Genomic DNA, 17708 nt, shown 5'->3' on the forward strand with positions numbered 1-17708 from the left:
GCCGTAATAACAAAACAATATATACTGGAGTCAGTTTGACAGATAATCTGGAAAACTCCACAAGCAGTTGTTTTATATCCAGCAGTGAAAGGATATTGAGCCATAAGCAGCGAGCAGAGCTGACTGTTTGGCATGAAGACACAGTGCATCAGAACAAAATCATCCAGGGCAGAGTCTGTCAGGACAAAAGAACACTTTCAAGTAAACATTACATTTAAAAAAAAAAAAAAAAGTTTTATGACAATTAAAATAGTCACAGCAGTTTATCAACCTTACCTGACTCTGTAAAAGTGGAATCAAGGCGCATAGTTTCCAGAAAGTGCTCTAAAATCTTCTCTGGAGTTCCTGACATCACAGTGTATCTAGTAAAGAAAAAAAAACAATCCATCTAGTACTTGCTGACAAAGATGAAGCAGGCTTCTCATATTTACATTTCTAACCAAGACCATTTGATCAGCAGTTACTTAATTCTTTCAGCAACTATTAGAGTAACTAAACAACAAGATAACCATAATATAACTAATTAAAACCTTTTAAGGGTCTTATACAGCCACACAAATATATACTGTATAGACATACCCAAGATTGGGATTGGTAAACAGGCCTGCAGTGTCTTATTATTTTGGTTGCTGGAATTGTAAAATCAATATTAGGAAAAAAGTAGATGATTTAAAATATCCTTTTAATGTGATTCTTTAATGGAGTGAAGCTGGTGAAGTAAATGAAAGAGTTCTTTAAACTATCTCTTCCAACTGTAACTGTATCCTCCGGCTCTGGGCGCACAGAACCATCATTACCAGAAAGGACAACCAAACAAATTCACTGAAGTCCTTTATTTATGGATGTAAATATAAAATAATATACAAAATAATACAAAATGAAGGTCTGTACTTGTACTGAGTCGCAGTGCCTCCATGATTAGAGCCTCGGCTACCACTTGGGATCTTCTCCAGAACCAAGACATCCTGCTCATGTTCTTTCAGCCGGACTGTGTTGGCTTCAACGTCCTGCAATGCAAAACACATTTCATTTCTCACTGCCTTGAATAACAAAATATCAACCTGTTGATTCTGCAGTAAATGTACATTCTACACTGTATTCTGGAGGTCTGTGTATTAGAAACATTTCTGTCATTTCAGAGCACCAGTATACACATTTTTCTGTGTGAACACATACTGCATATGTATCATAGAACTGTTTCCAACCTTGGCTTTATTCTGACCTCAAAGCATTCATTTGTCCAATTCTTTGTATCTCTGCATGTGTGAAATTCAGTTTGTTGTTGTACATTGTTTGAGAAAGCCCCACTCTACCTGCAGGCAAGACTGCCGCTGCACAGCAGTTTGAGCAATTCCAAGTCTAACTGACATACACCTGCTAATTGCCTATACATTATGGTTTATTTTACTGTAGTATTAAACCATGGAATATAATAAACTGCTATACAATGGTAGTTTCATTGCTGGCCAGCTGTTATTATTATCTATAGGTATTCACACTAGCCATTTCAACCTGGGGCGACCCTGGGTCAAACAGCAAGCGCTTTCACAGTACCAGTTTCAACCTGATACAAAACTGTTTCACCGGGGTGAACTCACCCCTGGCAGAAAGCAGGGTTGAGAATTTTCAACCCAGGACAAAGCGCTTACCCTGGGTGTGAATGCAATTATGCTCGCCTCGGGTTGAAAACTTGCATGACAGTAGCCAAAAACAAACAACAAGGGGCAAGGTTCACAGATCCGTGCGCAGTTAAAAATAAAAAAAATAATAAAAATGGCAAAAGTGTTATGGAGTGATGATGAGGTCCGGGAGTTGCTCAGTCTTTGGGCAAATGAAAATATCCAGCGGCAGCTGAATGGAACAAAAATAAACTTAAAAGTAGCATCCGGGACTGTGATTGTTGTCGTAGTAACCTGAAAAGGTTACGTCTTGCACGGAGCAAACGTTGCCAGTGCCTCCTCCGAGCTTGTTGTACACGAGCCCCCCTTTACAAAAAATAATGCAAAAAAATTAGAGCCATGTTGGATATTTTCTGCCGCCACTGTGTTTTACACGGGTTGAAAACCGGCAGTGTGAAACGGTCACGTCAAACCCCGGGGCGAATCTTAACCCGAGAATTGTAGAGCACGGCAAATGTGAATGCATGCAGGGCTGAACTCAGGGCTGAACTCAACCCAGGTTTTGGTGGTGTAGTGTGAAAAGCTCTTATGCTCTTTCTAAAATAAACCCCTTATACCTAAAAGATTAACATCTAAATACTACTGCCATGATTCATTTGTGTTTAATTGTAACCCTGACAAGTGCATAGATTTGAACCTGGATTTATGTGCTCGCTTGTCTGGTCCTTAAAATATTGAAGATTTTTCAACTGTACCTTCAATGATAATTCTGCCCTCACTGCAAGCTGTTTTTAGCCATTTGATTTTATTTGCAGCCACTGTGCAAAGAGATGGATTGGCTTTATAAAGGATGAAGACAATTGCTTTGTGACTGACCACTTGGTTTAATTGTTGGTATTGCCTTTACAGATAATAATCACTCGGAATTCAGCACTGAGGAATAAAGGATTAGCTTTAAATGAAAGCCAAAGGAGACCATGTATGTGCTGGAACAACCCCAACCAAATGCAAAATATGAGTAATTTACTGCGGATGACAGGCAGTATAAATCACACTGGTTATATAATCTTACAAGACCTTTTTAAAATGAGTTTTTGAAAATGTAATTTCCAGGGGCTTACTTAAGCAAAGCAGGATTAAAGTCTGTACTTCACTAAAACAAATCTAATATCATTAAAGTTGCGGGTGGGTATAGAAAACAACAATAACAGCATTGTAGGCATGTCCACTAAAAGCTATGGCACACAATACCCTGGTAAACCATTACTGAGTTTTATTCTCCTGGCCAGGATAACCATTCTTTATCCGGTGCTCCACTCCTCGGAAAAGCTCTTTCTACTGAGGCAGATGAAGTGGGATTTGAGGATTTTAATAAATCATGTCTGGGATTATTTAGAGCTGGATACAAAACCGTTGGAAAATGCTATAATTGCGTTCTTATATGATCCAAACAGAAAGGATAATTGGGGACTTACCCTGAGAATCCTGTTAAAGTCTTCTTTATCCACCCTGAGAAAGTGACAGTTATCCTCCCGCAAGACAATAGAAGCTGCTCTCGGAGCATCATTCACCAGAGCTAATTTCCCGAAATCATCCCCTTCATGTAGGGTGCATACAACTCCCTGGAATTCAAAATGCAAGAGATTTAACAATTCTAAAAATAAAGGATAATACATATTCAATATTTTAACACAGTTAACAGCATGCAGCTTTTTTAGAGCACCTGTTGCATGCAGTGTTATTCTGCACTGGTCGTGTATTTTTGGTATTCACAGTACATCAAAGTACTGCCCAGCACAAAACGCTCTTTCTACACTGCAGACCTATATAAAAGGCATAGGAAAGATAACTTAGCAGACCAGTTAATAGGTCTTGAGTATGTCCATGTTACATATCAAACTCTAAGTGTTTAATATCAATTTAAAAAAAAATCAAAAATATTCTAATAATAATAACTTAATAATAGTCACTTTATGAAAATAAAAAAAAAACTTCAATTTCACATAAAATAGTGAAAATGGAACTAAATCTGAAAACGGACTTGCCAGCTCTCTATTTAGGGTACATTTCAGAACAGAATTGTAAACTATACAGGGCTAGCAGAAAGTGGATTGGGGTGTATCCACACATGCTGTTGCTTATGTTTGTGACATATAGTGAAGAATGTAGGTATAGTAACAGCACAGGACAAGCCATGGGGAACACAAAGATGTAAAAGAAAAAATAGTCTACAGTATAGGGGACTATGTTGATGCACATGTGTGGTTATCACATGGTAAACTATGAGCAGCTAGAATATAAAGCTGTGTGTTTGAGGCTTCAGCTCTTTCATTCAGCAATGCATCACTCAATGGTGACAGTTAATTAACCATGTGATATGAGTTTCAAACCAAAATCCAGCGCTCTGCATCAGCAAGAAAAGCCACAGCACACATCATGCAATGTGTATGTGTGTGTGTATATATATATATATATATATATATATATATATATATATATACACACACACACACACACACACACAAACACACACACAGACACACAAACACACTAATATAATGTCATTTAACATTATCAATAAACATGTACTACTCAAATTAACCACATTTAGGACAAATAAAACCATAGCATCCTGTAAGCAAGTGGAATAAAAATCCCTGTCCAAAAGCTGACTTTCTGTTTGACTGATTAGTTCAATTATTTGAGCCACATCTGTGTAAAACTTTAAGTATAGAGTCCTTTTCAGGTCTTTCTTTCAATGTTCTCCTATATAGTGTTTAAAGTTAAAAAAGGTGACCACAGTACCTTGCCATAAATCACAACATTTACTGATCCCTTTAAAATGATATACCAGGATGTTCCTTCTTCCCCCTGATTAAACACTGAAAGAAACAATAAAGAATGAACTTAAAAACAACTGAATTATCAAAAAACTATAATATTGTAAACTATAGATTTTACAGGTTACACATCATTACAATACAAGATGTACATTCTAAAATGAAAATGCAAAAATTGAACTGAAACTTTAGAGAGTAATGATGTTCATGTTTTCTTTTTTTTATGTGCAAGTGAAAACACAGTAAATTGAGGGCCACACTTTAGCAAAGTCACTAGAGTATTTACAGTGCTGTCCAATTAGGCTGAGTAACAAATGACTTATTAACGAGTGCAGATTCAAATGCTATATCCATTCTTGTTCTTTTGGACCTTAGTGCTGCGTTTGATACTGTGGATCATTCCATCTTAATTGATCGTCTTAAGGGATGGGTGGGCCTAGATGGTAAAGTACTAAACTGGTTTAGATCCTACCTTACAAACACACAGTTCTTTGTTTCACTGGGGGAGTCTGTGTCGGGTTTAGCAAATATTACCTGTGGTGTCCCTCAGGGTTCGATTCTTGGTCCGATATTATTCTCTTTATACATGTTACCTCTAGGCCAGATTATTCATAAACATGCTGTAAATTTCCACTGCTATGCTGATGATACACAGTTATACATCTCTGTGAAACCTGGTGACATTAGCACAACATCAGCCTTACTTGAGTGTATCACTGACATCGAAACTTGGATGTCCTTAAATTTTCTGCAATTAAACTCTGATAAGACAGAAGTGTTGATAGCAGGCTCTCAGCAACAAATTGGTTTATCAAAAATACATTTGGGGGACTTAACTCCTAATCTGAAGTCTGAAGTGAGAAATGTGGGTGTTATTTTTTATTCTACTTTAAGTTTTGAGTCGCATATTAAAATGATTACAAAAGTATGTTTTTATCATCTAAGAAACATTGGCAAAATTAGATCATTTCTGTCTTTATCTGATGCTGAAAAAGTAATCCATGCTTTTATTTCATGTAGGCTGGACTACTGTAATGCTCTTTTTTCTGGACTTACTAGCCAAGCTTTATTAAGGCTGCAGCTTGTGCAAAATGCAGCTGCAAGGGTCCTTACCAAAACCAAAAGGAGAGCACATATAACTCCTGTACTTGCTTCTCTGCACTGGCTTCCAGTGATATATCGAATTGATTTTAAAATTCTATTGCTTACATTTAAAGCACTAAATGGAATGGCACCAGATTACCTCTCAGAGTTGTTGTCTCTTTATCAGCCTCGGCGTGCATTGAGGTCGACTAATAGTGGCCTCCTCTGTATTCCGAGGGTGAGGCTCAGGAGGAAAGGAGAGGTTGCTTTTTGTGTTCGTGCTCCGCAGCTGTGGAACTCTCTCCCCGACCATGTCAAAGGTTCACCTACAGTAGCTACTTTTTAAATCTAAGCTTAAGACCTATTTTTATAATTTAGCTTTTTGATTTTATATATTGTTGTTTTTAGTTGTTTTAAACTGTGTCTTTTTTCTCTTTTTGCGATATATGATGGTTTTTTTTTGGTTTTTTTTTAACCTGTTTAACTTATTCATTAATTCATGCCGTTTTATTAACTTTGATTTTAATCTTTGTGTTCTGTTACCTTCTTTTTTGTTTTTTGTGCAGCACCTTGAACCTTGTGGTATGAAAGGTGCTCTATAAATAAAGATTATTATTATTATTATTATTATTATTATTATTATTATTATTATTATTATTAATGCAACAGCTTCCAAGAATTAGCAGCAGACAATCGATAGAAACTCCAGTAGTACTTACACACTGTCCCGGCTTTAGCATGGGATTCAAAGATCAACACGCCTGCTAATTCTCTCTTTACCTAACAGAGACAAATGAGAAAATTAGCTAAATACAGGGCTGCACAATTACATTAGGGCACTCTGGAAGCATTTGGTGTAACATAATCTAGACTTACTGTTGTAGAAAGATGAGATAAGGCTTTAATGTGCAGGAGTTCTTCGTATATTATTTCTAAATCATCTACTGTCCTCTGGCCTGGTCTGCAAACAGAAATGCAGAAGCCATTTAAAAACTGGACACATCTTGATAGGGCTTTAGAAATAAAACATGACATCATACAAAACACTGATAACACCACATGCACTAGTGGAATGATTTATTCCTAAATAACTGTTGTCTTTTAATAGCTATTTCCCTTTTAAAAACTGCAGAAATAGGAAATCTTTTTAAAATGTTTTTTTTTTTAAATATATATTACACTTAGGAAACAAGTGGAGCAAAAGCTTAGCAAATCTGGCCCATATTGCTTTGTAAAATATTGGTGTAGCATCAACAGTTATCATGGCAAGATGGCGACTAGAGTTACCCCAAGTGAGTAAATAAGCCACCAGTATAACATCTCAGCCCCACTTTACCCACCTAAGTCCTGGCTTTTGCTTATGCTGGTGCCCTGGTGGTACACACCGCATTTCACCACAATGCCATGATTACTTTTAACAATACAGACTGTTACTGGTACACTTTTTATACACTCTGTAAACATCAAACAGGTATTAAGAGGCTTATCTTTGGGACATCTTCAATGACAAAACTAATTAATGGAAGACAACTCTTTTCAGGATAAACAACAACAACAACTCAGTTATGTAGGTAAACTCTGCAGTAGTACTATAACAACCAAGGGATACTCTATGAGGCTTACAGGAGTACACTGTAATAGAAACCCTTCCCCATCCTTCACTCACGGCTTCCTGAGGATCATTCTCATGTGTGCATCAGGTCCGATCTGTGAGAGCACCAGCAGGGTGTCCTGGATCTCCTCGTCGCTCTCCTTCTTCTCATCTTCGCTGGGCAGAGGGGCATCTTCCTGCTCGTCATCCAGGAAGCGGTAAAACAAGTACTTGTCCTGGAAATTGTGCTCCTGGTCCACTGCATTCCAAAAACAGGATCAAAATACTATTGCACTCTTTTCATATAGTAGCAATAAGCATTGCTTTAGCAGAAATAGGGAGCTATACGGTACTTAACAATGTTTGAATTAAATTTGTATTGGCACTTCCAAAAGAGTGTTTTACTTCTTCTGATAGCTTAATTAAAAGGAATAACATATTTATTAGGGCCAAGTGTAGATAACAAAACAAAATCACATTCACTGAAGTTAACAAATATATCTAAGAACAACACCGGTTTTCAGGATATTTCTTACATCAGCTAAAAGGCAGCTTACTGATAATTCCCAGAACATCATATGTAGGCTTGAAGAACTGATGTAAATACATTATTAAGGAACTTCTTTAATATTCAGTGCAAGTTGCATATAACCCCCTAACTTATATGGGCTAACATGATTCAGTACATTAGCTGCACAGCACTCATATTCTTTACAGATGCAGCATTACCATGGTTGAGAACCCCTTCCTCCAGCAGCACTTGCCACATGCCGACTGCCTGCGTACGTGAATGAACACAAGGGCTCTGCTGCATTATCCAGTCGACCAGCTCTGTCCCAACGCAGCATTGTCTGAAAGAAAAACACACACCTAATCAGTAAACACAGACCTCCCTCAGGCTGCTGTACAGATTCTGGACCTCTTGACAAGGATGGTAATCTCACAGATGAATCAAGTTAGTACCTGTGGAAACTAAATGAAGCAGGCTACTGAAAGACTAACTTTACTGAAACGATACTGGGTTTTCAAGTAACTACTTCCAACTGGTACAAAAACCTAATTTAGCCCTCCAAAAAAGAAAGAAATTCTAAACTATGGCTTCTTGCTGAGCGCATAATGGATACGTTTATCTATTGTAGTCACTGTACCTTGATCCATTTTGCACTCCGTCTTGTTAAGAACTCAATTAAGATTCTCCAAGTCTTGCAAGAATCACCATACTATGCACAGTATGATCTTTGGCAACTGAGCCAGCTTGTTAACTTGAAAACTTCTGAAGCAATCAGGTACACTTTTCTTGTAAAAACCAGCTGCCATTTCAAAAGTATATAAAACACAGCTACATGAATAAATGTGTTTTCATTTGCTGTGTAGGTAAAACAAGTTTACAGATAGCTGATATTCCATGATATTTTTTTACAGATTATTTACAGATCTGAGAAAAGAGACTATGGAGAGAGAATGAAAATCATCCCAAATGTTACATTTTAAATGCCACAGTGCATAACAAATAACCCACTTGTATGTCTTCAAATGGTATTTCCTATCTCTTATCATGTGAGGCGCTCGAGAAAGAATTGCATTCCGTAAAATCTTCCCAGCTCTCAGGATCTTTTCAGAAGGGACCTGCAGTAATGCAGTAAAGAAGAAGAAAAAACTAAACACACAGTCATAAGTTACAGTTCATAACAGCTAAATAAAAAACATTGCCTTCAGTTGAAAACTAAAAGCTGGAAATGACCTGTAACAGGGTACACATGTCAATAAACAGTTTGCTTTGTTTGCTATAAAAGTCCCCATTACCTGTGTAATGGTTTTAGAAGGACACGGTTTGGCTTGGCTTTCAATGAGAGGTGTCTGAAAAACAAAATATGAATACAAACTGAAAAGAAATAAATGAAAAATGAATGAAAATGGCAAAATAAGACAAAAAAAATTTCACATATATGGAATGAAGATGAAACAACCAAACTTGTCCAATAGAAATGTATTACTCCATTAGCCCATGTACACTGCCAATTCTAATTAGACCACATAACAGTCTATTGACAAACCTAAAAATATTAAGATTTAACAATACAACGCAACATTTGAATGAATGTAATACAGTAAGTGACACAAAAGCCTAATAAACCATACATAGATGGGAGTTGTAACAATTGTACTTTAATTTCTGAAAAAAAACCAAACATGTAAATTGTAAAGTAAAATCTGCCAAAATGTCTTCATGTGTGTGTGGATGAGGAACACTTCTGTATGTGATTCAACTGCCTTCACCTATGCTGCATCTAATTAAGGGCTATCCTGGTGTCAAACTTAAAATATAAAATGATTCTTGGATGCCCTTCTCACTTCTACTTCTACTCCTTCCCCTTTGTGTTTTCACCTCAAAGCCCTGCATCTCTTACACTTCCTCTCACTGACAGCACTCATCGCTTAACATGATTCAATTACAAATAATTGACTGAACTTTTTTATTTTGTCCTTGCTGACTGACACGCTCATTAGCCTCACACTCGGATATCCTTCCCGCTGTTGATCAGCTTTAGATGCAGCCCTTCAGATGCAATGTCTTCACAGAAACTACAGGGATTTCAGGAAGAGGCAGAGAACATGTTGATACCAAAAGTACCCTGTCTTAAAGTATTTTGTAAAATAGCCAGGCATAACTCTTAACAGTAAAACATTTTAAATCAAAAGACAAAAAATATAGTCCTGAAAATACAAGATTAGAAATACTGTATGTTTTTTTTTTCTCTCTGAACACAGAGGAACCCAGTATCTTGTTACACTTTTCAATCAAAACAACTGTTGTGCTAAACAAAATAACTCTAAATCACTGGTATTCAGAATGAAACTGTGATGGAATTAGATTAAAAAAAAATAACCAAAAGCTCTCGTCAGCTTCTATGGGACCGATTTACTGTATTGTACTGCATTGCAGTTGAAAATACCAGATTTTTATTTATTTTGGAAAACAAATGTAGCTGTGTGTTCCCATCTGAGCTTTCCTCACTCAATATCCACTTGTGATGGAGTAAACAGTTCAGAAATGACAGTTAAAAGGGACTATTGTGTATATACTGTATATATATATCCTCTCACCCTCCTCCTACCTGTGACCATGACCAGGGATTAAACAATCTGCAGCTGCTGTTTAACAGCTCTGTCAGTCAAAGAACCAAAGCAGCTTCCTGTATTTATTTACCTGTCCCTTTCATCAAATACAGTTTTCATGTTTTTCCGCTGCTGTAGTGTTTACCTCAGCCAACTCCCCAAACCATGCAGAAAACAGCATGCAATGCATTACAACTTTCAGTACCAGAATTATTCTTTTCATCACACAAAACATAACCTGTTCTACTGCAGAGAGGACTCTATTCATAAGTATTTTGTTTAAAACCATCTGTCGCTATGGGATTTATGAATAGGAATTACAGTGTGCAAGAACGTTATGGAATATATGCCACCCACAGACAGCAGCACAGAACACTGTACCTTCACACTCAGGAGTTAAGTGGTCTAACAGTCACTTTCATTTGCAAATAAAAAAAAAAACACTTCCATTGTGGAAACATGGAAATCCATTTAAAATAATTACTGTTTGTCTCTGCAGGTAACTGGCTGATTCAAGTACAATGGTTACTAAATGTACTTTAAACATGGTCTGCTTTTTGGCTCACACAGGTCCCTTCTCCAGTTGAATGTGGCTTTGAGAAGAAACAGTGATTTTTATTTTGTTATTTACCAAAATAAATTAGAACTTAAATGGGCTTTTCAGAGAGAGCAATGAATCAATCCATCAAATGCAAGTTAAAACAAATTAAAAACAAAACTGCTTACAAGAAATAACAGGGTCTAAAATTCAAAATGAATATTAACTATGAATAAATAAATAAAAATATATTAATAATATTATGCCAGAAACCATTATATGCATTGATGCTTTGAAATAGTAAGCGCTTTTGCTACAGAATACCTTCTCCAATGTAAGTGTAAAGTCAATACAAAGTATTTTGTAGATTTTACAGAATGCTTTGATCCCGTTTCTATTAAAAAACGATGTAATACAGCAAATGAGTATATCTGCATGTAATCTTAATGAAGCTATCAGAATTAAAGCATGGCTGTCATCATGGTCCATCTACAGTGCCTTGCGAAAGTATTCGGCCCCCTTGAACTTTGCGACCTTTTGCCACATTTCAGGCTTCAAACATAAAGATATGAAACTGTAATTTTTTGTGAAGAATCAACAACAAGTGGGACACAATCATGAAGTGGAACGAAATTTATTGGATATTTCAAACTTTTTTAACAAATAAAAAACTGAAAAATTGGGCGTGCAAAATTATTCAGCCCCTTTACTTTCAGTGCAGCAAACTCTCTCCAGAAGTTCAGTGAGGATCTCTGAATGATCCAATGTTGACCTAAATGACTAATGATGATAAATAGAATCCACCTGTGTGTAATCAAGTCTCCGTATAAATGCACCTGCACTGTGATAGTCTCAGAGGTCCGTTTAAAGCGCAGAGAGCATCATGAAGAACAAGGAACACACCAGGCAGGTCCGAGATACTGTTGTGGAGAAGTATAAAGCCGGATTTGGATACAAAAAGATTTCCCAAGCTTTAAACATCCCAAGGAGCACTGTGCAAGCGATAATATTGAAATGGAAGGAGTATCAGACCACTGCAAATCTACCAAGACCTGGCCGTCCCTCTAAACTTTCAGCTCATACAAGGAGAAGACTGATCAGAGATGCAGCCAAGAGGCCCATGATCACTCTGGATGAACTGCAGAGATCTACAGCTGAGGTGGGAGACTCTGTCCATAGGACAACAATCAGTCGTATACTGCACAAATCTGGCCTTTATGGAAGAGTGGCAAGAAGAAAGCCATTTCTTAAAGATATCCATAAAAAGTGTCGTTTACAGTTTGCCACAAGCCACCTGGGAGACACACCAAACATGTGGAAGAAGGTGCTCTGGTCAGATGAAACCAAAATCGAACTTTTTGGCAACAATGCAAAACGTTATGTTTGGCGTAAAAGCAACACAGCTCATCACCCTGAACACACCATCCCCACTGTCAAACATGGTGGTGGCAGCATCATGGTTTGGGCCTGCTTTTCTTCAGCAGGGACAGGGAAGATGGTTAAAATTGATGGGAAGATGGATGGAGCCAAATACAGGACCATTCTGGAAGAAAACCTGATGGAGTCTGCAAAAGACCTGAGACTGGGACGGAGATTTGTCTTCCAACAAGACAATGATCCAAAACGTAAAGCAAAATCTACAATGGAATGGTTCACAAATAAACATATCCAGGTGTTAGAATGGCCAAGTCAAAGTCCAGACCTGAATCCAATCGAGAATCTGTGGAAAGAACTGAAAACTGCTGTTCACAAATGCTCTCCATCCAACCTCACTGAGCTCGAGCTGTTTTGCAAGGAGGAATGGGCAAAAATTTCAGTCTCTCGATGTGCAAAACTGATAGAGACATACCCCAAGCGACTTACAGCTGTAATCGCAGCAAAAGGTGGCGCTACAAAGTATTAACTTAAGGGGGCTGAATAATTTTGCACGCCCAATTTTTCAGTTTTTTATTTGTTAAAAAAGTTTGAAATATCCAATAAATTTCGTTCCACTTCATGATTGTGTCCCACTTGTTGTTGATTCTTCACAAAAAATTACAGTTTCATATCTTTATGTTTGAAGCCTGAAATGTGGCAAAAGGTCGCAAAGTTCAAGGGGGCCGAATACTTTCGCAAGGCACTGTACCTGCTAGTGTGGGGGTCTCTCTCTGGCCTCCAAGGAGAAAGGTGTGCAACAATCTAAACCTATGATGTTAAAAATAATGTGTTGATAAAAGGTCCTTTGTACTGTGCATTTAAAGGATTCTTGTCACTTCCGACAATAAACGCTTATATATCAAATCTGGAGTTGACAAAAGAATGCACAAAACATCATCTTAGTAGAAAAGCTAACACAGCATTTTAAAGTGGCTGTGATGGGCTACTTGAGCATGTTACATGCTGTTTCTTTCAGTGACATTTCTGTACAGAATCACTTTACTTCTACTGAGGCCAAGGTACTGTGAAGAACCTTACAATCAGTTAAAGCTAATGAACGAAGAATACTATCATGTTTAACAATTTACAACCTCTCCTACCATTATCACCATGTCCAATTTAAAAAAGCAGCACCAAATGCTTGTTTAGTTTATGGCTGCCTTCTGTCCTGAGAAATATATATTTTTACATACAGTAGTAGCAGTTAACTCATAGTGATTATTAAGTTCCAAGTCATCTAATAATGACAAGAATGCTCAATCAGCTGACAGAAGCAGCACAAGAGAAAGAGTGTTTTAGTGATAAGAGCCCATACGGATGTCCAAAATGTAACTGACATTAATACAACAACATTACCGGAGTGTACATATTACCAACAATTCTAAGAGCAAAACACTGGAACTGAAGATTATTTTTATAATAATGCATTGTTGTGAAACAATGCCCAATCAAAACATTATTCTACGTAGTCATTCTACAAGGCTTGACAGAAAGATTATTTTTGTCCACTTAAAACGGTTTAGGAAATATTTGTTATTTGTTAAGGTGGGACAGGAAATACTATAAATGTGCACAGAGCCAGAAAAGGAATAGCCTCTGTTTATATTTAGCAAAGGTTAAACAAGCGGCTGACCATCCTGTGTCTTAGGAAGCAAAAGCAAGAGGCGGATGTGGATGACATTAAGCAGTTTACATTTAGCTTGTTAAGCAGAACTTGAACCAAGAGATGCACACAAATCTGTCCCACTTTATTCAAACTTACAAACACAAGCTTGACATACAGTTTATTGCAAAGATTAAAATATTACACACCATCTCAGTTGCTTAGCTGTGTCATTCTTTCTTCAGCATTTGATAACGTTTAATCTCCTTTGTTCCGTTAAAAAAACCCTCCCCCCGAGTTCAGGTTTGCTGTGTACCTTCAATATGGGCTAAATGATGTTTAACTACACAGATTTATAGAGGAACAAGCTTCATTTAAAAAATAAAAATAAAACACACTATGGAAATATAACCTTATTCATATATCAAACAGAAACGCGAGCACCTACCTTGTTTGAATGTTTAGAGACTGAGCATAAGGAGTTGTTACTCATATTCTCCTTGTCGGGCATTCCTGAATGAATGAGAAACACACAACACAATCCATCATTTTCATTCCATTACCCTTACTGGTATTACAAAAAGATAGTCCTGATGCTATACCCATTCATCAATCCTCTATTTGTTAACAATAGAATGCGCCGCATCTTTGTTCAATACATAGTACATACTGTATTAAAACACAACATTGTTGCTGAAAATGCTATTCTTACACAAATATGAAGTTAATGAAAAAATAAAAGGCAAATGGATTAGGAACTCCAGTTTAGACAGCAGTAAGTCTGCAGCAATTAATTTAAGGCTACATTCTCTCAACTGTGCCAGCAAAATACCAGCACGCAAGCCATTTCCATTTGTCTAGAAAGAAACTGCAGTTCCATCTTGTTTTGCCTGACAAACCATAACCGCTGTCTGTGTTGTTGGCCTGTTGTTTTTAACTTTTCATATTTGTATTTCTAATGTAATTGTCTGCTGTTCTGTTTGCAGAGTGAAACTGTACTGTATTTAAGTACAGTGCACATCACAGTACATTTTTCTGTCTTTCATTACATTCTAAGGTTTTTGTCTCCATTCCAAAGACTCCATTATCTACAGCAGGGTCTCCAACCCTGGTCCTAGAGATCCCCAGTCCTGCAGGTTTTCTAGATGTCTTTACATCATCAATGGCTAAAGATCTGGAACACCTGTTAATCTTGACTAATTAAGCCAATATTTGGTGCAAATAAGTAACTGAGAGCTGGGTTGAAATGAAAACCAGAAGACCCTATAGCTCTCCAGGACCAGGGTTGGAGACCCCTGATCTATAGTATGCTCAACCAATAGTAGGTATGTTCTTTTAATTTTATATGAAGAAGGTTTTGATTCACAAGGACACAACGGTTTTAATTTTAATTTGTGTTCCAGTAAATGCTTTTAAAGGAATGTATTGCATTGCATTGATTAACAGTGATCAATAAAAGTAACATTTTTAATATTATCATACTTACTGTCATTGCTGGGGCCAGTTTCCATAACGCCGTAAGGAGGTGCCAAAAGTCCAGCCATATACTGTCGATATTTCTTAGGGGAAAAAACAAACAAACAAACAAACAAACAAACAAACAAAAACATTATTTAAAAAGTATTACAAAGAAATAGGCCTTGTATAAAAAAAAAACAAAAAAAAACCTGTCAAACATATTTTACACAAAACATGTTTTATATGGGCAATTCATTTTCTACATATTGCATTTAAAATGTTCCTCTCTCTCTCTCTCTCTCTCTCTCTCTCTCTCTCTCTCTCTCTCTCTCTCTCTCTCCATCTGTCTACTAAGATTACTATTCTGTTATGTAATTATGCAGCTGAGGCTCACAGCTGGCTCTAAAAAGTGTTTTAGAGCTTCATAACTTGAATCTAATTTAAAATCTACTTCAAACAAGTAACGAAAACCATGCAATTTGTTTACAAAAAAAAAACATTGCAATTAAGTTATTTGTTTTTATTATTATCATCTGTCTATGGGATTCCAGATATCAAAATATCAACCACAGAACAGTATGCATTGTATGCTTCTCCCCACCCCACCACCCCTTTTTTTACCTGCTTTCTATATAAATCGTCACAGAAATGTAAGGCAAATCGGACAGAAGGTACAGCCTGAATTCACAGAAAATCCTACTGAATGTATTAGATGTCTTCAGTTGTTTCTAAACACAGAACTTTTTAATTTCATTTTTTCAGTATACTGTAACTATATTAGTTTAGCCTAACGAACAAAAAAGTTAAACTTGTGATAAATAATTAAAATACCACACTCTGCATTCATCAGCACATAGATCACCTGCCTGTGTAAGCACATTCATCAATTTCCTGTGTATTCGTGTGACAGTCTAACTAACCAAACAACAGATCGTTTTCAAAAGCCACAGATCATACCTCTTAACTCATCATGATTTCATCAGGTCCTCTCAATTGTATGCGTTTCTAAAACCTGCACAATGTTGGGATTACCAGAGATTACACCTACAGAGTGATTCTGACCGTACACAAATCCTACAGCGCGTGAACCTTTAGGGTGAGCACAGAACCAGTATGATATGAAATGAAGCTGTATGCACCCATTCTACTGTACATTTGAAATCCCAAAACATGCAGGCATGGCAGCTATCAAAGTATAGACTATGTTGCAGAACAATATGTCATAATTAGCACAATATGCTCTGATGAAAATAAACTAAAGCCTCTTTGATAAATCAGATCTGAGTTTTGATGCCAGGTACATTGATGCCCTTTTTCTTTTTGCTAAACTGCCTTTGATTTTGCTTTCATCTTCTTGCTATTCACAATGTTCATATAATATTCCTGAACACAACCATTTCTGTAATGTGTATGATGAGGCCAAGTCATTTTGTAAGGAATATCAGGTGTTGCAATGTACCACCCTTACATCTAGCCTATCATGGTTATTAACAAGAACACAAGCAATGTTGGGAACAAGATGAGGCCATTCAGCCCACCAAGGCTCATCTCTAGCAAGCACACTATTTGCAGTATGGCACTATATACCATAAATTGAGCAATTCCAATGATTTATGATTCGACTTCAGCTGGTGAACTATTGCATGCAAGTTACTACACTTTGAGTACAGTGAGACAGTGCAATACTTGTTGTTTTTGTTTACCAAAGAAAACAAATATTGGGCAAGATTATGAAAGTCTTTTTTTCTACTATTTGTCATGCATGCAGTATTTGTTTAAAAGGACAAAATACCAATTACAAGTCTAAAACAAATCTGAAAAAAAAACATGCTAATACCAATTTGCAGTAAATGGCTGAAAGACAAACCCATAGTGTCTTATTGATGTTATGTAAGTCAGAAAAATTGACTCACACAAACAAGGTAATACCCTCTCTCTCTCTCTCTCTCTCTCTTGAAGACACTTTAATTTTAGGTGTGGGATATGCCGCTGCTTCACTTCTTCTGGGTAGCTTTTAATCAAATATGAAGCTTAGGTCAATGGCCTCGAATTGGACCTCATTAAAAGTACTGACGTTAGAGCAATTTGTTACCAGATGTCTTCACCGTCAGAAACTGAGTAATACAATTAAATTCTACTTACTGCTTCCTTGCCTGAATAAAAAAAAAATAATAATTAACTAACTAATTAAAATACAGCTTTAACAGCATTGACAAGTGCAGCAATTATATCTGTTATACCTGTTCAGCTAACCCATTTTTTTGTCTCAAGTGATATCTTTTGAAACCAAATAATGTTTACAGCCCTCAGACCCGACACTTAAACTGACCTCTTAAAATCAACTCCAGAACTGGCCTTTTCAGTGAATAACACAAAATGTCTTTGAAATTACAAATATTCCAGGTAGCAATAGGATACATTTATTACATTTATTTGTTTGTGT

General features: G+C 36.8%; 1 protein-coding gene across 4 annotated transcripts in view; it reads right to left on the minus strand.

Annotated features, from left to right (window-relative positions):
* The window catches only part of LOC117414305 (rap guanine nucleotide exchange factor 4), a 45582-nt gene that overhangs the window by 6262 nt on the left and 21612 nt on the right, over positions 1–17708 (minus strand). For 3 of the 4 annotated variants that reach the window (XM_034024111.3, XM_034024130.3, XM_034024137.3), the window contains 13 exons: positions 15294–15366; positions 14256–14320; positions 8937–8990; positions 8653–8759; positions 7863–7984; positions 7209–7392; positions 6419–6503; positions 6262–6322; positions 4425–4501; positions 3095–3241; positions 892–1007; positions 277–362; positions 97–175 (listed from right to left, as the gene is read on the minus strand). In XM_034024111.3, coding sequence (XP_033880002.3) covers positions 97–175; positions 277–362; positions 892–1007; positions 3095–3241; positions 4425–4501; positions 6262–6322; positions 6419–6503; positions 7209–7392; positions 7863–7984; positions 8653–8759; positions 8937–8990; positions 14256–14320; positions 15294–15366 — 1256 coding nt within the window. The remainder of the gene's footprint in view (positions 1–96; positions 176–276; positions 363–891; positions 1008–3094; positions 3242–4424; positions 4502–6261; positions 6323–6418; positions 6504–7208; positions 7393–7862; positions 7985–8652; positions 8760–8936; positions 8991–14255; positions 14321–15293; positions 15367–17708) is intronic. The other variant, XM_034024121.3, reaches the window with a different exon arrangement.

Source organism: Acipenser ruthenus, chromosome 10, assembly GCF_902713425.1.
Source record: "Acipenser ruthenus chromosome 10, fAciRut3.2 maternal haplotype, whole genome shotgun sequence".
In the NCBI taxonomy this organism is placed as follows: Eukaryota; Metazoa; Chordata; class Actinopteri; order Acipenseriformes; family Acipenseridae; genus Acipenser; species Acipenser ruthenus.